This window comes from Tachyglossus aculeatus (genome assembly GCF_015852505.1).
Source record: "Tachyglossus aculeatus isolate mTacAcu1 chromosome 12 unlocalized genomic scaffold, mTacAcu1.pri SUPER_6_unloc_1, whole genome shotgun sequence".
In the NCBI taxonomy this organism is placed as follows: domain Eukaryota; kingdom Metazoa; phylum Chordata; class Mammalia; order Monotremata; family Tachyglossidae; genus Tachyglossus; species Tachyglossus aculeatus.
In genome coordinates this window covers 20,844,941-20,865,891 of record NW_024044828.1, presented here as the reverse complement: position 1 = coordinate 20,865,891, position 20,951 = coordinate 20,844,941, and the positions used below count along the sequence as shown (strand labels likewise).

The 20,951-nt window shown below is 50.4% G+C and overlaps 1 protein-coding gene across 1 annotated transcript in view; it reads left to right on the top strand.

Annotated features, from left to right (window-relative positions):
• EIF2AK4 (eukaryotic translation initiation factor 2 alpha kinase 4) overlaps positions 1-20,951 on the top strand; it is a 56,668-nt gene that overhangs the window by 7,560 nt on the left and 28,157 nt on the right. Inside the window, exons 2-10 of the mRNA XM_038741091.1 lie at positions 190-305; positions 1,842-1,944; positions 6,335-6,508; positions 8,346-8,426; positions 9,017-9,165; positions 14,400-14,515; positions 16,266-16,423; positions 18,827-19,362; positions 20,768-20,874. Coding sequence (XP_038597019.1) covers positions 190-305; positions 1,842-1,944; positions 6,335-6,508; positions 8,346-8,426; positions 9,017-9,165; positions 14,400-14,515; positions 16,266-16,423; positions 18,827-19,362; positions 20,768-20,874 — 1,540 coding nt within the window. The remainder of the gene's footprint in view (positions 1-189; positions 306-1,841; positions 1,945-6,334; positions 6,509-8,345; positions 8,427-9,016; positions 9,166-14,399; positions 14,516-16,265; positions 16,424-18,826; positions 19,363-20,767; positions 20,875-20,951) is intronic.

The window sequence follows — 20,951 nt, the reverse complement described above, 5'->3', positions numbered from 1 at the left end:
TCTCTCTCTCTCTCTCTCTCTCTCTTTGTCTAGCGCTGTGCTCCCAGTAAGCTCTCAGTAAATACCCCTGATTGACAGAGAGCAAGCGCTTAGCAAGTACTGCAAATATTATAATTATTAGAGAATGAAAAAGCACGGTCTCTTTCACAATGTAGCCTTTTAAGACAACCTTCTGTTTTTCACTTCCAGGCCAAGGATCCTCCCGAAATCAATTTAGTACTCCGTCCCCAAGGGCTGACGGGCGACCACGAAATCTACGTGAAAGTGGACTTGAGGGTCAAGTGTCCGCAGAACTATCCCGATGTGTGAGTAACAGTCGTCAAGGGGCTTTCTCCTAAGCCACAGAAACTGCAAGGAACAGTTTAATAATAATAATTATGGAATTTGCTAAAGCGCTTACCATGCGCCAGGCACTGTGCTGAGCTCTGGGGTGGATACAAGCAATGTGAATCCCACCCCTCTCTGCTACCAACGTGGCTCAGTGGAAAGAGCCCGGGCTTTGGAGTCAGAGGTCACGGGTTCAAATCCCGGCTCCGCCAGTTGTCAGCTGGGTGACTTTGGGCGAGTCACTTCACTTCTCTGGGCTTCAGTTCCCTCGTCTGCAAAATGGGGATTAAGACTGTGAGCCCCCCGCGGGACAACCTGATCACCTTGTAACCTCCCCAGCGCTGAGAACAGTGCTTTGCACATAGTAAGCACTATTATTATATTATTATTATTATATTATTATTATATTATATTATTTCATTAATAATATAATTATATATTGTTTATTATTATTATTATTACAATCTGAATGGTGTGACGACATAGAGCAGAACATGCCGTTGTTAATGTTTCATTAATCACCCCTTGATAATTATAGAAACCTCTACTTCCAACCTCCTCAGTGCACTTGGATCTCGTCTATCTCACCGTTGACCCCTCGTCCACATCTTCCCTCTGACCTAGGGTTCCTTCCCTTTACCATACTAAGCGCTGGGGTGGATATAAACTAATTGGGTTGGATACAGTCCCTGTCCCACCTGGAGCACACAGTCCTTATCCCCATTTTACAGGTAAGGTCACCGAGGCACAGAGAAAGACAAGTGGCGGAGCCAGAATTAGAACCCAGGTCCTCTGACTCCCAAGTTGGGGCTCTTACCACCAGGAGGGCTTGGACGGGAAAGGTCTCGGAGGAGACGTGATTTTAATAAGGCTTCGAAGGTGGGGAGAGTGGGGGTCTGTTGGAAGTGAAGAGGGAAGGCCTGGGAGGCCGAGGACCTCTGTTCTAATAATAATAATGATGATAATAATAATAATAATAATGGCATTTATTAAGCACTTACTATGTGCAGAGCACTGTTCTAAGTGCTGGGGAATTTACAAGGTGATCAGGCTGTCTGTCCCATGTGGAGCTCACAGTCTTTATCCCCATTTTACAGATGAGGTAACTGAGGCCCAGAGAAGTGAAGTGACTTGCCCAAAGTCACACAGCTGACGAGTGGTGGAGCCGGGATTTGAACCCATGATCTCTGACTCCAAAGCCCAGGCTCTTTCCACTGAGCTACGCTGCTTCTCTACGCTAGTCCCGACTCTTCCACTTGTCTACTGCGTGAGCTTAGCCAAGTCACTTCACTTCTCCTCCCCTCAGTTTCCTCATCTGTAAAATGGGGATTCAGTCCCTCTTCTCCCTCCTCCTTAGACCGAGAGCCCCTGTTGGGCAGGGACTGTGTCTGACGTGATTACTTGTGTCTACCACAGTGGTTGGCACATAGTAAGCACTTAAGTATCGCAATTATTATTATTGTTACGCGGAGCACGCCCTATACCCCCATCTTTCCTTCCCTGTTTTCCTCCAGGGTCCCCGAAATCGAGCTGGAGAACACAAAGGGTCTTTCCAATGAAAGCGTCAATGCACTAAAATCCAGCTTGGAAGAACTGGCCAAGGAGCGCTGTGGAGAGGTGGGAAGTTTAACATTTCGGGAGAACCCTTGGAATCTGTCTCCGCGAGTTTGGGAACAACCTTTTTGCCACTGAACCCTCAGGCTCCTGCGGGCTTCCCCTCAGGAACCTTCCTCCTCTCCGTCATGCCTCGGCTGGGCAGTGACCCCCAGCGTGGCTCAGTGGACAGAGCCCGGGCTTTGGAATCGGAGGTCGTGGGTTCGAATCCCGGCTCCGCCACGTGTCTGCTGTGTGCCCTTGGGCAAGTCACTTCTCAGAGTCTCAGTTACGTCACCTGTAAAATGGGGATGATGACTGTGAGCCCCACGTGGGACAACCTGGTCACCTTGTATCCCCCCAGCGCTTAGAACGGTGCTTTGCACATAGTAAGCGCTTAACAAATGCCATTATTATTATTATTATTATTATTATTATTATTATTATTATTATTCCACGCTACCGAGCAGGGCGGGCCATGGGATGTGAAGAGCGTGTCCTCGCGCTCTTCATTGCAACAAGCGGACGCCGGAGTGGTGCCTTCTGAGAGGTTGGAAGTGGGGAAGGCTCTCCATCTTAACCCCAAGCCTGGGTTCCCCTTGGGGTAGATTGCGGTCGTCGTCATCCAAGGGGACCTTCTCAGTTGCCTCGCGGGCTTGACGTCTGTCCAGAAGCAGCGTGGCTCAGTGGAAAGAGCCCGGGCTTTGGAGTCAGAGGTCATGGGTTCGAATCCCGCCTCTGCCACATGTCTGCTGTGTGACCTGGGGCAAGTCACTTAGCTTCTCTGAGCCTCAGTGACCTCATCTGTAAAATGGGGATGAAGACTGTGAGCCCCAAGTGGGACAACATGATCACCTTGTATCCCCCCCGGGTGCTTAGAACAGTGCTGTGTAATAATAATAATGGCCAAGCACACAGTAAGCGCTCAATAAATACGATTGATTGATTGAGGGGCCTCTGTATGAAGAGCAGCTGAGGAACAGCTGTCTCCCAAAATAATCAGCGAGACACAACACTGCACCAGCTGCACAAAAGCGGCGATTCAGAAAATCACGGCGCCTCAGATCAGCCTCGTTGGGCGTCCATTCAGCCAGAGCACGTTTGGGCCGGAGCATGGGCAGGAATTAGGGGACACCGGTTCAGAGGGGCGGGGAAGCCCGATGTTGAAGTAGGAAAGGTTTTTGAGCTTGGCCCAAGTGAGTCGGGCATTGCAGAATTCAAGGCTCTCAAAACTTTGGGTTGCTAATAACAGGTATTTGTTGAGAGCTTACACTGTGCCAGGCACTGTACTAAGTGCCAGGATGAATACAAGCCAATCAGGTCAGTCCCTGTCCCACGTGGGGCTCACGGTCTAAGCAGGAGGGAGTCGGATTTAATTCCCATTTTGTAGATGGGGTAACTGGGGCACAGAGAAGTGAAGCGACTTGCCCAAGGTCACACAGCAGATAAGTGGTGGAGCCGGGAGTAGATAATGATGGTGTTTCTTAAGTGCTGACTATGTGTCAACCTCTGTCCTAAGCGCTGTTGTAGATCCGAGCTGATCATCATCATCATCAACTGTATTTATTGTGCGCTTACTATGTGCAGAGCACTGTACTAAGCGCTTGGGAAGTACAAATTGGCAACATATAGAGACAGTCCCTACCCAACAGTGGGCTCGCAGTCTAAAAGGGGGAAACAGAGAACAAAACCAAACATACTAACAAAATAAAATAAATAGAATAGATATGTACAAGTAAAATAAATAGAGTAATAAATATGTACAAACATATATACGTATATATATGATCAGGCTGGACACAGCTCCATTCCCCTCATGGGGCTCACAGTCTTAATCTCCATTTTACAGATGAGGGAACTGAGGCACAGAGAAGTGAAATGACTTGGCCAAGTCGCGCTGGGGGCAGGAGAAAGGGGCTCCACTTCCCTGTCCTGGCTGGGGATTTCTGAACTCCTGGGATCGACGTTCCTAAGCGGGCAAGGCAAATTGTTTACTCCACCCCGCCGGCTCCTCTCCCAAGCCAGGCCGGAAAGTGACTGGTGTTTCGGTGACTGTGGCTCCCCGCCCAGACTTTTGGGGTGGAGAGTGAGGATTTCGGGTGTCTCTTAGGGGATGGGGTAAGAAAGGGCTTCCCCGGGAGCAGGAGAACGGGTCCTGCAGAATGACCTCTTATTTTCGGGCAAGGAAGACAACAGCTGCAGTTCTGAGGCCTCTTGTGTCACGTCATCGTGGGGAGGATTTGTCAGTTGGATTCCGCTTCCCGCGCCTGCCTGGGTGTGTTTCACGAAAGGAAATCCTGAAGATTAGCTTGACCAGCATTAAATTTTACTGCTCTTATCTCACCTTCAGGAGACATAAACACTGCAGGTCCGCTTTTTGGGTCCCCAGGGGCTCTTCTCCGAACAGGGCAGCCACCACAGGAAATGAGGCAGGCCCGGAAGAGATGCCTGGTGGAGTTCCCCCCCCCCCCCCCCCCCCCCCCCGGCAGTTGAGTGAGAAAAGCTACAAAGTGACTTCAGAGAGCCGTGCCAGCAGCTTGGCCAGTCTATCTATCAGGAGGATAGACTGAGCACCTACTATGCCTGGGGCTCTGTATTAGGTGCTCGGCAGAGGACAGTGGAGTTGAGAAATCGTGATTCCCCGCCTTTGAGGAGCTCACAATAAATGCTACTTAGTGAGCATCTACTGTGAGCATCTTCTAGACTGTGAGCCCGTTGTTGGGTAGGGACTGTCTCTATATATCAGGCAAAAACTCCTCACCCTCGGCTTTAAGGCTGTCCAGCCCCTCGCCCCCTCCTACCTCACCTCCCTTCTCTCCTTCTCCAGCCCAGCCCGCACCCTTCGCTCCTCTGCCGCTAATCTACTCCCCGTGCCTCGTTCTTGCCTGTCCCGCCATCGCCCCCGGCCCCCATCATCCCCCGGGCCTGGAATGCCCCCACTCCCTCTGCCCATCCGCCAAGCTAGCTCTCTTCCTCCCTTCAAGGCCCTACTGAGAGCTCACCTCCTCCAGGAGGCCTTCCCAGACTGAGCCGCTTCCTTCCTCTCCCCCTCGTCCCCCTCTCCATCCCCCCATCTTACCTCCTTCCCTTCCCCACAGCACCTGCATATATGTATAGATGTTTGTACATATTTATTACTCTATTTATTTATTTATTTATTTTACTTGTACATATCTATTCTATTTTATTTTGTTAGTATGTTTGGTTTTGTTCTCTGTCTCCCCCTTTTAGACTGTGAGCCCACTGTTGGGTAGGGACTGGCTCTGTGTTGCCAACTTGTACTTCCCAAGCGCTTAGTACAGTGCTCTGCACACAGTAAGCGCTCAATAAATACGATTGATGATGATGATGATGATGATGATCATCCGCCAAGCTAGCTCTCTTCCTCCCTTCAAGGCCCTACTGAGAGCTCACCTCCTCCAGGAGGCCTTCCCAGACTGAGCCCCCTCCTTCCTCTCCCCCTCCTCCCCTTCCCCATCCCCCCCACCTTACCTCCTTCCCCTCCCCACAGCACCTATATATATGTATATATGTTTGTACATATTTATTACTCTATTTTATTTGTACGTATTCTATTTATTTCATTTTGTTAATAGGTTTTGTTTTGTTCTCTGTCTCCCCCTTCTAGACTGTGAGCCCACTGTTGGGCAGGGACCGTCTCTATATGTTGCCAACTTGTACTTCCCAAGCGCTTAGTACAGTGCTCTGCACACAGTAAGCGCTCAGTAAATACGATTGAATTAATGAATGAATGAATGTTGCCAACTTGTACTTCCCAAGCACTTAGTACAGTGCTCTGCACACAGTAAGCACTCAATAAATATGATTGGATGCAGAGCACTGTCCCAAGCCCTTGGGAGAGCACAGTAGAATTGGTAGAGCTGTGTCCTCTAGGTCTTGATGAGTCAATGGATCAAAGTTTATATCTACAAGTGGGTGGATCGGGAAAGAGAGAGAGGACAGGAAGCGGAGGGAGGCGTTTGCTTTTCATATGAGAAGCAGCGATGCCTAGTTGATAGACAGAAGGACCTGACTATCCATCCCAGCTCTCCCACTTGTCTCCTGGCAGACCTTGGGCAACTCACTTCTTCACTTCTCTGGACCTCAGTTCCCTCGTCCGTAAAATAGGGTTTAAGACTGTGAGCCCCAGATGGGACAAGGACTCTGTCCAACTTGATTATCTTGTGTCCACCCCAGCCTGGCGCATAATCAGCGCTTAACAAATATCCCTGCTATTATTCTATCTGTAGCCTCAGTGAAGAGATTTTTTTAGAACAAAGGGACCCCTGACCTCAGTCATCAGGTGTCTCTCCTGTTCCGCCGCCGGGCCGTCCTCCAGCCGGGGCGGCCGGCGAGGCTCGTTTCCGCCGACACCCCTCGTCCCGCCGCCTCCCCACCCCACTCTGCCCCACAGGTGATGATATTTGAGTTGGCCGATCACGTGCAGTCGTTCCTCAGCGAGCACAACAAGCCACCTTCCAAGTCTTTCCATGATGAGATGCTGAAGAATCAACAAAGGCTGCAGGAGAGACAGGCCTGGGAGGAGCAACAGAGGATGCTGGAAGCCAAGCGGCAAGAAGAGCAGAGGGTAAGAGACATTCCTCTTCCTGCTCCACCTCCGAAGCTCTAGGCCTCTATCTCCTGGTCCCTGCCCCTGACTTTCACGCGGGCATCTTCTCCACTGCGCATCTCTTCCCCACCAAGGTATCAAAGTAGTCGTGGTTTATGGTATTTCTTGGGCGGCTCGCCCGCTGCGGGACCTCAGGCAAAGCACCTGACCTCGCTGGGCCTTCCTTTCCTCCGCTGTCAGTGGGAGAATCGGATCCCTGCTCTCCCTCCCTCAGACTGCGAGCCCCCAGGGGAAGAAGGACTGGGTCCCATCTGCGAATCTGATATCCAGCGCAGGGCTTAGAAGAGGGTTTAGAACATAGTGCTTCTTTAATAAATGCCATTATTACTATTATTGGAAAAGCACGGTCTTGGGAGTCAGATGACCTGAATTCTAACCCCAGCTCTGCCACTTGGCTGCTGTGTGATCTTGAGCCCACTGTTGGGTAGGGACTGTCTCTATATGTTGCCAATTTGTACTTCCCAAGCGCTTAGTACAGTGTTCTGCACATAGTAAGCGCTCAATAAATACGATTGGTGATGATGATGATGATGATGATGATCTTGGGCAAGGCACTTAACTTCTCCATGCCTCTAGTTCTTCATCTGTAAATTGGGGATTAAATCCTATTCCCTCCTACCTAGACTGTGAGCCCCATGTGGGACGGGGACTGTGTTCAAACCGACAAACTTATATCAATCAATAAATCAATCAATCAATCGTATTGAGCGCTTAGTGTGTGCAGAGCACTGTACTAAGCGCTTGGGAAGTACAAGTTGGCAACATATAGAGACAGTCCCTACCCAACAGTGGGCTCACAGTCTAAATCTATATATCAAATTTTATATATATATATATATATATATATATATATATATATATATATATATATATATATATTATATTTCATATTGAGCACTTAGTGTGTGCAGAGCACTGTACTAAGCGCTTGGGAAGTACAAGTTGGCAACATATAGAGACAGTCCCTACCCAACAATGGGCTCACAGTCTAAATCTATATATTAAATTATATATCTATATCTATATATAATATAGATCTATATATTATCTATCTAAATTATATCTACCCCAGCGCTTAAAACAGTTCTTTGGAACATAGTAAGCACTTAACAAATACCACAATAATAGTAATAATTACGTTTTCCTCATTCTCGAACACTTTCTGGGTGCTTCGCCCTGAGCCAGGCTTGAGTAGTAATCACAACAAGAAAATCCCAGCCCAGTCCCTCCGTCGGGAGCCCACAACCACGTGGGAAAGGGAAATGACCCTCAGGCCCGAAGCCACAGATCCCGGGAGGACCAGAGGCAAGACTCGACGGCGAGGGGAATAGGGAGGTGGAAAAATTTCCCTGACCGCCTGACCCTTTGGTCACTTTCGCGGGGGACAGAGGAGACCCTCCCATCCCTCACCCGTGAGCAGCATCTCTCCCTGGTAATGCTCCCGGCCATCCCCGTCCTGGTGTGAAGCTGCAAGTGCCAGGTTCCTCGACGCCCTTCCAAGCTCTATTGTTTTGGTGAGCGGTTTTGCCGCCCGTCAGGCTCGGACAGCTTTCCCAGATTGGAGCTGCGTGCTCAATCTGTGAGCCCGGCAGCTTAGGGCTTCCGTCCACACCGCCGGCGGAGGGCCGAGATACACCACCCCTTGTCACCTCCCGCAGTGGCCAGTGAAGTCACCACCATTTCAAGCAGGGCCTCCTCCAGAGAAATCAGATACACACGCGGATCTGCTCTTGTGGATGTTCGGTCTCCGGGCTTGGGGAAACAGGGACGGTGACGGGAGTTTGATTGATTGCAGCAACGGGAAATCCTTGATGAAATTCGGAGAAGGGAAGAGGAGAAAAGAGAAGAAAAAAAAAGGAAAGAAATGGCAAAGCAGGTAATGCGTGTGTGTGTATGAACATTTAGCCTGCAAATACTAGGACACATCTAAGAGCCGGCTGTGAAAATTTCCCGCTTTGGTTACTCCCCTTGCCAGAATCTCTGAGCTTAGATAAGAGGTTGGAATGGGAGGGTTGCAGTCAAATTAATTGACTAATTAACTGAGCCACCCAGTCAACCAGTGGAATTTCAATCAATATTTATTAAGCACTTACTGCGTACCGAGCACTGTCCTAAGCCGTACTGAAGGCACAGCTCCTCCAAAAGGACTTACCTGACTGAGACCTCCCTTCCTCTTCTCCCTCTCCCTTCTGCGTCGCCCTGACTTGCTTCCTTCATCCCCCCCGTCCCAGCCCCCCAGCACTATTGTCTATATCTTTAATCTATTTATTTATATTAATATCTGTCTTCCCCTCCAGACTGTAAGCTCGTTGTGGGCAGGGAATGTGTCTGTAATATTCATTTATTCATTCGATTATATTGTTACTTTGTAATATATACTGTTATATGGTACTCTCCCAAGCACTTAGTATAGGGCTCTGCACCTAGCGCTCAGTAAATACGATTGACTGACTGTTTTTTCAACAGGAGCGTCTGGAAGTGGCCAGTTCCACGCACCAAGATCCCACTACCAGGAAAGAGCCAGCAGGGCCCAGAGCGGGAATGAGCCTGAATGGCGGAGCTAAGGAGCAGGGAGGACAGGTCAAAAACCGGGCCAATTCCACCGGGCGATCCAGGTTTGTGCAAGGCATGGCCCCTTGGGCCCGGGAGGTGGGAGATGCTTCGGCTTCCGCTTACGGAACAGGACATGGGCGTCATCCGGGGCCTGGAAAATCCACCCTGAAGCCAGTCGGTCCGTCTCTTGCGTCTGGGTTCCCCACGCTGCTAGCAGTATCTCAGTCAGTCATTTTTATTGAATTTATTAAGCCCCTTACTAAGCACCTGGGAGAGGATGATATAATAATAAACAGACACTTTCCCCGCCTTCAATGAGCTTACAGTCTGTGGGGGAAGACAGACATCAATATAAATAAATTACAGATATGTACATGAGTCTTGTGGAGCTGGGAAGGGGAATGAGTGGAGGGAGCAAGTCAGGGTGACGCAGAAGGGAGTGGGAGAAGAGGAAAGGAGGGCTTCATCGGGGAGGCGTCTTGGTGAAGATGTGCCTTCAATAAGGCTTTGAAGAGGGGAAGAGCAGTTGCGTGGCTCAGTGGAAAGAGCCCGGGCTTTGGAGTCAGAGGTCATGGGTTCATTCATTCAGTCACTCAATCATTTATTGAGCGCTTACTGTGTGCAGAGCACTGTACTAAGCACTTGGGAAATACAAGTTGGCAACATATAGAGACGGTCCCTACCCAACAACGGGCTCACAGTCTAGAAGGGGGAGACAGACAACAAAACAAAACACGTGGACAGGTGTTAAGTCATCAGAATAAATAGAAATAAAGCTAGATGCACATCACAAGTAACATAAATAGAATAAATAAATAAAATAAATAGTAAAATAAAATCCCGGCTCCGCCACTTGTCAGCTGTGTGACTTTGGGCGAGTCGCTTAACTTCTCTGGGCCTCAGTTACCTCATCTGGAAAATGGGGATTGACTGTGAGCCCTCCATGGGACAACCTGATCACCTTGTAACCTCCCCAGGGCTTAGAACAGTGCTTTGCACATAGTAAGCGCTTAATAAATGCTATTATTATTATATGGGAAGGGAGGGCATTCCAGACCAGAGGCAGGATGTGGACGAGAGGTCAGCGGCAAGATAGACAAGATTGAGGTACAGTCATGTGAAAAGGGGACTGTTCCCTCCCTCTTGTCAGCCCCAAGAGGAGAATTCCCTCAGTGGTCCCCAGGCCTGCCCTTCCCCAGACTGGATCCGGATCATTGGTTTATTGCTTCGGGAATTTAGAGATCTGCTGACATAACCAAGACTCCGGGTTGGGTTACAAAGCGAGCAGATCACGCGGTCCTTTACTAACTTTACGCTAGTTTGGGAAATCCTACCGAGCAGCCGTTTCCTAAGGGTGCCCCTGGACAGAAACGTACCGTTCGGGGGTCCCTCTCCCACTGTTCAATTTCTCGAAACTTCCCATCCAAGATCAGCTCTTCCAAAAACCGAGACGAAGCTCTTGGTTCTGTCCCCGGGACGGATGTGGCCAGTGAACACCGCCGTCCCGAGCGTGAGGAGCATCAGGTGATGTGCACCTGTGGAAGCCGACACCATCCAGCCGCCCATTCTAGTAGCCATAGTGGTGGTATTTATTGAGCATCCACTTTGGGCAGAGCATCGTACTAGTTGCTGGGGAAAAAACATATCCGGGTGAGATTTAGAGACAGTCACTGGCCCTCAAGGGGCTCCCAACTCCAAGTATGGCGATAGACATGCAGGGAAAAATAAGAAAAAAAGACCATAAAGCCAACGTGAAAGACAAGGACATTAAACGCAATGAGAACAGAAGGTTCTTTTGGATTTCATCCGTGGCGCAATGATTCCTTTTGATTTCATCCATGACGCGGTGGGAGGAGAATATAATAATAATGGTGGCATCTGTTAAGTGCTTACTGTGTGCCAAGCACTGTACGCAGTGCTGGGGTAGATAGAAGAACATCAGGTCCCACGCAGCCCTCAGCAGTCTAAGTGGGAGGGAGAACAGGTATTGGACCCCCATTTTGCAGATGAGGGAACTGAGGCACAGGGAAGCCAAGCGACTTGCTGAAGGTCACAGAGCAGACAAGAGGCGGAGCCGGGATTAGAACCGTGGGCCTTTGCCGCCCGGGCTCTTTCCACTGAGCCGCGCTGCTCCTCAAGAAGTACTTTTTGACTCAGTAGAGAAACTAATCAATTCCAGAATGATGATGATGATGGTATTTGTTAAGCACTTACTATGTGCCAAGCACTGTTCTAAGCACTGGGATAAGTATAAGGTGATCAGGTTGCCCCACGTGGGGCTCACAGTCTTAATCCCCATTTTACAGACGAGGCAACTGAGGCACAGAGAAGTGAAGTGGCTTGCCCAGAGCTGACAAGTCGCAAACCCGGGATTAGAACTCGCAACCTCTGACTCCCAAGCCCGCGCCCTTTCCACTAAGCCCCGCTGCTCCTGCTGCCGTCTCCCCGGCATCTGTCTGGAGAAACGACGGGGGCTTCGGGGTCGACTGAGCTCTGAGTCCATTTGGGGGCTGTCTTGGCCTGAGTCATTGATTCAGTTGTATTTATTAAGCACTGACTCCGTGCGTAGCGCTGTACTGAGCGATTGGGAAAATACATTACAACAATAAACAGTTGCATTCCCTGCCTGCAACGAGCTCACAGCTGATCATCGCTAGAAGAAGCAGCGTGGCTCAGTGGAAAAGAGCGCGGGCTTTGGAGTCAGAGGTCATGGGTTCAAATCCTGGCTCCGCCGGTTGTCAGCTGTGTGACTTTGGGCAAGTCACTTCTCTGGGCCTCAGTCCCCTCATCTGTAAAATGGGGATGAAGACTGTGAGCCCCCCGGGGGACAACCTGATCACCTTGTAACCTCCCCAGCGCTTAGAACAGTGCTGTGCACGTAGTAAGCGCTTAATAAATGCCATTATTATTATTAGGTGGTAGGGGGTGCAGGGAGAGCCCCGCGTGCCCCACCCCCTGATTGGCTGAGCCTTTGCTGGGCGGGAAATGGAGCCCCGGAGGCTCCTTTGGGTCCCAACACCCCACCAGGCGACTGCAGGGTCCCCCCGGAGCGGACGGAGCGGCCTGTTGGGAGCCACTGGCAAAGGCTAATTAAATCACAGGAACATTAATGAGGCCCTTCAGGGCCTCCTTCTGGGGAGCGGTGCCCAACCATGTTCCGGCTTTATCATCATCATCATCAATCGTATTTATTGAGCGCTTACTGTGTGCAGAGCACTGGACTAAGCGCTTGGGAAGTCCAAGTTGGCAACATATAGAGACGGTCCCTACCCAACAGTGGGCTCACAGTCTAAAAGGGGGAGACAGAGAACAAAACCGAACATACTAACAAAATAAAATAAATAGAATAGATAGGTACAAGTAAAATAAATAGAGTACTAAATATGTACAAACATATATATATATATACAGGTGCAGTGGGGAAGGGAAGGAGGTAAGATGGGGGGCTTTATCTCCCCGGGGTCTCTCGGCAGCCGGCGTGGAGCCACTGTCTTGGTGGGAGACCGGTGATAATAATAATAATAATGATAATAATAATTGGCATTTATTAAGCGCTTACTATGTGCAAAGCACTGTTCTAAGCGCTGGGGAGGATACAGGGTGATCAGGTTGTCCCACGTGGGGCTAACAGTCTTAATCCCCATTTTACAGATGAGGTAACTGAGGCCCAGAGAAGTTAAGTGACTTGCCCAAGATCACACAGCAGACATGTGGTGGAGTCGGGATTCGAACCCATGACCTCTGACTCCAAAGCCCGTGCTCTTTCCACTGAGCCACGGTGATGGTCCCTGCCTAGTTCCATCTCCAGCCAAAATCAGTTCAACCCCCCTGTCGCTCCCTCGGTTGCTCGCTCTGTGCCCCTGTTACTCACTACACGTTTTTTTTCCAGTATTTGTTATGTGTATGTTATTTGTATGTGTTCCTTGGATGGCCGGGGAGAGCAGAACTCCCCAGGGTAAACTTGGAAAACCCTAAGGGATAATCGGGCGCCGTCCTGGCACCCCACCGGTGTCACAGTCTAAGTGAGAGGGAGAGCAGGGGGTCTTTTCCCCATTTGACAGATAGGAAAACTGAGGCCCAGAGGAGTTAAGCTGGATTTGAGAGAGCTGAACTCTACACTGAAAGCTCTTCGTCTCCTCCTGTGCTGGGAACGTGTATACCAACGTGTATAAGAGAAGCAGCGTGGCTCAGTGGAAAGAGCCTGGGCTTTGGAGTCAGAGGTCATGGGTTCAAATCCCGGCTCCGCCAATTGTCAGCTGTGTGACCTTGGGCAAGTCACTTAACTTCTCTGGGCCTCAGTTACCTCATCTGTAAAATGGGGATGAAGACTGTGAGCCCCCCGTGGGACAACCTGATGACCTTGTAACCTCCCCAGTGCTTAGAACAGTGCTTTGCACATAGTAAGCGCTTAATAAATGCCATCATCATCACCAACTCTGTTGTATCGTACTCTTCAAGCTCTTCATAATAATAATGGCATTTGTTAAGCACTCACTGTGTGTCAGGCACTGTTCTAGGCGCTGGGGTAGGTAATAATAATAATGATGATGGCATTTGTTAAGCGCTTACTATGTGCAAAGCACAGTTCTAAGCGCTGGGGGGATACAAGGTATCAGGTTGTCCCACATGGGGCTCACAGTCTTCATCCCCATTTTACAGATGAGGGAACTGAGGCTCAGAGAAGTGACATGACTTGCCCAAGGTCACAAAGCAGACAGGTGGCAGAGCCGGGATTCGAACCCATGACCTCGGACTCCAAAGCCCGGGCTCTTTCCACTGAGCCACGCTGCTTAGGTACAACCTAATCAGGTTGGACACAGTCCCTGTACCCACATGGGGCTTGCTGTAGAAAGCGCAGAAATCCCACTGATTGATTGATTATGGTCAGGGATCAATCAACCAATCGTATTTATTGAGCGCTTACTGTGTGCAGAGCACTGTACTAAGCACTTGGGAAGTACAAGTTGGCAACATATAGAGACAGTCCCTACCCAACAGTGGGCTCACAATCTAGAAGGGGGAGACAGAGAACAAAACCAAACATACTAACAAAATAAAATAGAATAGAATAGATATGTACAAGTAAAATAAATAAATCATGTCTAGGGATCATGTCTACCTACTCTGTCGTATTGTCCCAAGGATCGGGTGTGGCGTTTCGCACAAGTAAGCGCTCAGTAAATATCAACCAATCAATGATTTATAGATCGAGTGAGTGGATCCTTCAGGCTGTTAAGGGGCTGGCGGCGTTTGTCCTCCCGAATCAAAGAAAAATCTTTGTCCCGATTCTCTTCAGGCGAGACCGGCAACATTCGGTGTGTAGCGGCGAAGATTCTCCGGGCGCTGGTGAAGTCCTGTATTTCAACGTGGGCTCCCCCTCCCAGCTCACCGTGCACAAAGGGAAATGTATCGGTGAGTCAACGAGCCGCCTCCGTCGCCGAAATTCCGGAGACGGGACGTTGGTCCCGGCGAGAGGAGCGGGAAGACTCCGGGCCTAGCGGGACGAGGCGGAGCAGGCCTCTGGGACTCGAGTCCCCGTCCCGGCCTCACCGCGGGCCTTCCCTGGCCGAGACCCTTCGTCTCCCCGCGCCTCGGTTTCCGCGTCTGTGAAGTGGGCATAGACGTCCGCCCGGTTGAAGGACGTGAGCCCAGTGTTGGGTAGGGACTGTCTCTATATGTTGCCGATTTGTACTTCCCAAGCACTTAGTACAGTGCTCTGCACATAGTAAGCGCTCAATAAATATGATTGATTGATTGATTGAAATGTGGGGTGTGGAATGCCGCCTGCCTCTCAAGGCGAGGAACCCCGATGCCCAGCTCCGCCACAGATCTGGTGGGCGGTTGGCACGACTCGTGGGGCCCACCGTGCCTGCCCAGATAGCCCGGGAGAGGGGCTGGCTCTGTCCTCGGGCGAGGGCATAAAAATTCCCTACTCAAAAGTCCCCCCGTGCTGAAAGACCTCTCGATGATTATAATAATAATAATAATGTTGGTATTCGTTAAGCGCTTACTACGTGCAAAGCACTGTTCTAAGCACTGGGCACTGTTCTAAGCACTGGATTATGGTGGTTTGGAGCCTGCGTGGCTCAGTGGAAAAAGCCCGGGCTTTGGAGTTAGGGGTCATGGGTTCAAATCCCGGCTCCACCACCTCTGCTGTGTGACCTTGGGCAAGTCACTTCTCTGAGCCTGTTACCTCATCTGTAAAATGGGGATTAAGACCGTGAGCCCCACATGGGACAACTGGATCCCCCCCGAGTGCTTAGAACAGTGCTTTGAACATAGTAAGCGCTTAACAAATGCCATCATTATTATTATTATTATTATTATTTATGCACCCTCCCTCAAGGGGGGCAGCCTGAAAATCAATCAGTCAGTCAATCAATCGTATTTAGTGAGCGCTTACTGTGTGCGGGGCACTGTACTAAGCGCTTGGGAAGTCCAAGTTGGCAACATATAGAGACAGTCCCTACCCAACAGTGGGCTCACAGTCTAGAAGCTGAAAAGATGATGGCAGACAATGACGCGGTGAATCCTACTCCTCGGTCAGTGGTCCTTACCGAGCGCCTACTGTGTGCAGAGCGCTGTGCTTATCTGCTGGGGAGAGAGGACGATTGAGGTTGGTTAGACGGAATAAACAGATGAATTGTGGATAAGGTGGTGGTAGTAGTAGTATTTATTAAGCTTGAGAAGGCGGAATAAAGAAGAATACATAACACTAAGTGTGTTTTCCCTGCCCACAGAGGGATTATGCCTTAAAAGGGGGAACCAGCCTGTCTGTCCTTGCTCTCCACATCTCCCCTCTTCTTGCCTTTCCTTTCCTTTCCTTGGAGATCATTTGTTCGGTCCCTGGAATAGCAATCTAGTAGCAGTGTGGCCAAGGGGAAAGAGCACGAGTCTGGGAGTTAGGAGACCTGGGTTCCAGACTCAGCTCCGCCCCCGGCCGGCTTTGTGACCTCGGACGAATCACTTGACCTCTCTGTTCCTCAGTTTCCTCAGCTGTAAAATGGGGATAGTAATACCTGCCTCTCCCTACCTCACAGGGACGTGGTGAGGATAAGATAAGGTAAGGAACACGAAAGCGCTTTGGAAAAATACAAGGGCCCTTCCCATTCGGAGGAATTTTAACTGAATTTTCCCTCTCCGTTTGTCGCCCTGCCCTCAGACGACGACGCGGAGCTGGGGAAGCAGGTCTACAACGCCTTGGAAGTGACCACGGGGAACTTCGTCCTGGTCTACGAGTGGGTCCTGCAGTGGCCGACAACCAAGGGCCCGTTCCTGACGAGCCAAGAGAAAGAGAAAATGGAGAAATACCAGAAGCAGGTAGGGAGCGTACGAGTTCCTGGGCCGTGGGCCGGGAGGGTGGAGGCCACGCCGACCGGACCCCGAGAACGTGGGGTGGGCGGCGCTGGGGTCACTGAAAGCAGTGTGGCCTCGTGAGAAAAAGCCGGGCCTGGGAATCAGAAGGACCTGGGTTCTAATCCCGGCTCTGCCACGCGTCTGCTGTGTGACCCTGTGCAAGTCACCTCACTTCTCTGGGTTTCATCTGTAAAATGGGGATTCCGACGGTGAGCCCCCGGTGGGACGGGGACTCTGGCCAACCCGATTAGCTTGTATCCAGCCCGGTGCTTAGTACAATGCTTTGCATGCAGTAAGCACTCGATAAATACAATTGAATGCATGAATGAAATATTATTATTATTATTATCTCTCGGCTCGGCGGCCCCGGCCTGCATAGGTAATACCGGTCCTCCTCACGTCCCACGGGCTGCAAGGGAGGCGTGGGAGTTGAAGTCGCAGCTCTCCGCCTGCGGCAGGCCATCTTCCCGTGGCTCAGTGGAAAGAGCTCCGTCTTTGGAGTCAGAGGTCATGGGTTCAAGTCCCAGCTCCACCAATTGTCAGCTGTGTGACTTTGGGCAAGTCACTTCACTTCTCTGTGCCTCCGTTCCCTCATCCGTAAAATGGGAATTAAGACTGTGAGCCCCCCGTGGGACAACCTGATCACCTTGTAACCTCCCCAGCGCTTAGAACAGTGCTTTGCACATAGTAAGCGCTTAATAAATGCCATTATTATTATTATTATTATTCCCCACTGTGGCCCTCAGGGTGGGCATCCAGAGGGGCTTGGAGGGGAAGGAGAATTGGGGGCGGGGGGCTCTGGGAGCCAAACAAGGAGTCCAGCTTGGTGATGCCTCAGTTCTGGAGAACTAAACGCTTGAGAAAGTACAGTACAGTTAACAGGCACGATCCGTACCCTCAGGGAGCTTAACTCTAACTGGGGAGACAGACATTTAACCCTGTGGACAGGGGACGTGTCTACCCACCTGTTTTATCATACTCCCGAGCGCTTAGTATAATGCTCTGCATCCAGTAAGTGCTGAATAAATACCACTGATTGATGGGTTGATTAAACTTAATTTGCAGGTGGGGGAAGTAACGAATAGAGGGATATGGACCAAAGAGCAGAGGGGGCAGGGCCAGGAGGGGGATGTATCTAATTTTATTCAGTCAGTCAGTCGTGTTTATTGAGCGCTTACTGTGTGGAAAGCACTGTAGTAAGTGCTTGGGAGAGAAAAATGTAACAATAAAGAGCTTACAGTCTTGATGGGGGCTAGGTATTAATACAAAAAAATAAGTTACCACTGTGTACATCACTGCTGTGGGGCTGATATAAGGGATGGGCCTTAGGGAGGGAAAAACAGGGTGGGGAGGGGATGAAAGCTTAATCTAGAAAGAGTAAAATATAACAATAAAGAGCTTACAGTCTTGATGGGGGCTAGGTATTAATATAAAAAAATAAGTTACCGCTGTGTACATCACTGCTGTGGGGCTGATGTAAGGGGTGGGCCATAGGGAGGGAAAAATAGGGTGGGGACGGGATGAAAGCTTAATCTAGAAAGGCATCCTGGAGGAGATATCAATCAATCAATCAATCGTATTTATTGAGCGCTTACTGTGTGCAGAGCACTGTACTAAGCGCTTGGGAAGTACAAGATGGCAACATATAGAGACAGTCCCTACCCAACAGTGGGCTCACAGTCTAAAAGGGGGGAGACAGAGAACAAAAGCAAACATACTAACAAAATAAAATAAATAGAATAGATATGTACAAGTAAAATAGAGTAATAAATATCATCATCATCATCAATCGTATTTATTGAGCACTTACTATGTGCAGAGCACTGTACTAAGCGCTTGGGAAGTACAAATTGGCAACATAGAGACAGTCCCTACCCAACAGTGGGCTCACAGTCTAAAAGGGGGAGACAGAGAACAAAACCAAACATACTAACAAAATAATATAAATAGAATAGATATGTACAAATAAATTAAATAAATAAATAAATAAATAGAGTAAAAAAATATGTACAAACATATATACACATATACAGGTGCTGTGGGGAAGGGAGGGAGGTAAGATGTGCAGACATATATACAGGTATATACAGATATGATTTCAGTAGGGCTTTGACAATGGGGAGAGCGGACCCCTGTCCTTTTGAGAGTGAGAGAGAGGGCGGAGGGGAGCTCCGGGACCCGGTCTTTGCTCCAAGACCCGAGTGGTCGGAGCCGGACTCATCCTGGAGTCCCTGGCCTGGTGCTTTGGGGCAGAGAGGCCACCCGGACTCCCGCCTTGTGAAAAGATGCAGGGCGGTGTCTCCTCCCGGGCTCAGCGGGGCAGGGTGGGCGGCCTCCTCACGGCTCACGCCCCGTCTCTCCCGCCAGATCCAGGGGGCAGAGACGGAGTTCAGTTCGCTGGTGAAGCTGAGCCACCCGAACCTCGTGCGCTACCTTGCGATGTCGCTGCGAGAGCAGGCCAACGCGACGGTGGTGGCCGTCCTGGTGGAGCACGGCGGCGGCCTCCCCTTGTCTGGCCCCCTGAGCCGCGGGACCCCGGTACCCGGCGACCGGCTGCGCCGCTACGCCGCCCAGCTCCTGGCCGGCCTGGACTACCTCCACCGCAACTCGGTGGTCCACAAGGCCCTGGGCGCCGCGCGGGTCCTGGTGGACCCCGAGGGCCACGTCAGGATGACGGACCACAGCATCTCCAAGCGCCTGGCGGACATCTGCAGGGACGGGGCGCCGGAGCCGGCCCGGGTGCGCTTCAGCGAGGACCCCCTGCCCGGCCGGCCCGGGAAGAAGGGCGACGTCTGGCAGCTGGGCCTCCTGCTGCTCTCGCTCAGCCAGGGCCGGGAAGCCAAGGAGTTCCCGGTCACCGTGCCCAGAGACCTGCCGGCCGACTTCCGGGATTTCCTAAAAAAGTACGTGCCCCCCTGGACCGGCCCCCTTCATTCATTCATTCATTCGGTCGTATTTATTGAGCGCTTACTGTGTGCAGAGCACTATACTAAGCTCTTGGGAAGTCCAGGTTGGCAACATCTAGAGACGGTCCCTACCCAACAGCGGGCTCACAGTCTGGAAGGGGGAGACAGACAAGACAAAACATATTAACAAATTAAAATAAATAGAATAAATATGTACAAATAAAATAGAGTAATAAATATGTACAAATCAATCGTATTTATTGAGCGCTTACTGTGTGCAGAGCACTGTACTAAGCGCTTGGGAAGTCCAAGTTGGCAACATATAGAGACGGTCCCTCCCCAACAGCGGGCTCACAGTCTAGAAGGGGGAGACAGACAACAAGACAAAACATAACAAGATAAAATAAATAGAATAAATATGTGCAAATAAAATAGAGTAATAAGTACGTACAAATCAATCAATCAGTTGTATTTATTGAGGGCTTACTGTGTGCAGAGCACTGTACTAAGCGCTTGGGAAGTCCAAGTTGGCAACATATAGAGACGGTCCCTACCCAACAGCGGGCTCACAGTCTAGAAGGGGGAGACAGACAACAAGACAAAACATATTAACAAAATAAAATAAATAGAATAGATATGTACAAATAAAATAAATAAATAGAGTAATAAATATGTACAAACATATATACAGGTGCTGTGGGGAGGGGAAGGAGGTAAGGCGGGGGGATGGGGAGAGGGAGGAGGGGGAGAGGAAAAGGGGAGGCTCAGTCTGGGAAGGCCTCCTGGAGGAGGTGAGCTCTCAGTAGAACTTTGAAGGGAGGAAGAGAGCTAGCTTGGTGGATGTGCAAAAGGAGGGCATTCCAGGCCGGGGGTTGACGGTGGGACAGGCGAGAACGAGGCCCGCTGAGGAGATAAGCAGCAGAGGAGCGGAGGGTGTGGGCTGAGCTGAAGAAGGAGAGAAGGGAGGTGAGGTAGGAGGGGGGCAAAGTGATGGAGCCCCTTCCATAAGAAGCAGCGTGGCTCAGTGGAAAGAACCCGGGCTTTGGAGTCAGAGGTCATGGGTTCCAATCCCAGATCCGCCACTTGTCAGCTGTGTGACTTTGGGCAAGTCACTTCACTTCTCTGGGCCTCAGTTCCCTCATCTGTAAAATGAGGATGAAGACTGTGAGCCCCGCGTGGGACAACCTGATCACCTTGTAACCTCCCCAGGCTTAGAACAGTGCTTTGCACATAGTAAGCGCTTACTAAACGGCATTATTCTTATCTCAATAACCATAGGAGGCAGCGGGTGGGAGTCCTGCCTGGCACCATTTGGGGGAAGAAGGGCAAGGCAGGGGTGGCGCGACAGTCCTCCCTTCCCCCTTGATGGTGGCTTGTGGCCAACAGGGAGACTTCCCTCTAGGTGCGTCTGCTTGGAGGACAAGGAGCGGTGGAGTCCCCAGCAGCTGTTGACACATCGCTTCCTCAACCCTCCTCCGCCGAACACCCCCGCGATGGAAGACAGCGATGGTAAAGGCCTCAGTCATTCGTATATTCCTTCATTCACTCAGGCGTATTTATCGAGCGCTTACTGCGGGCAGAGTAAT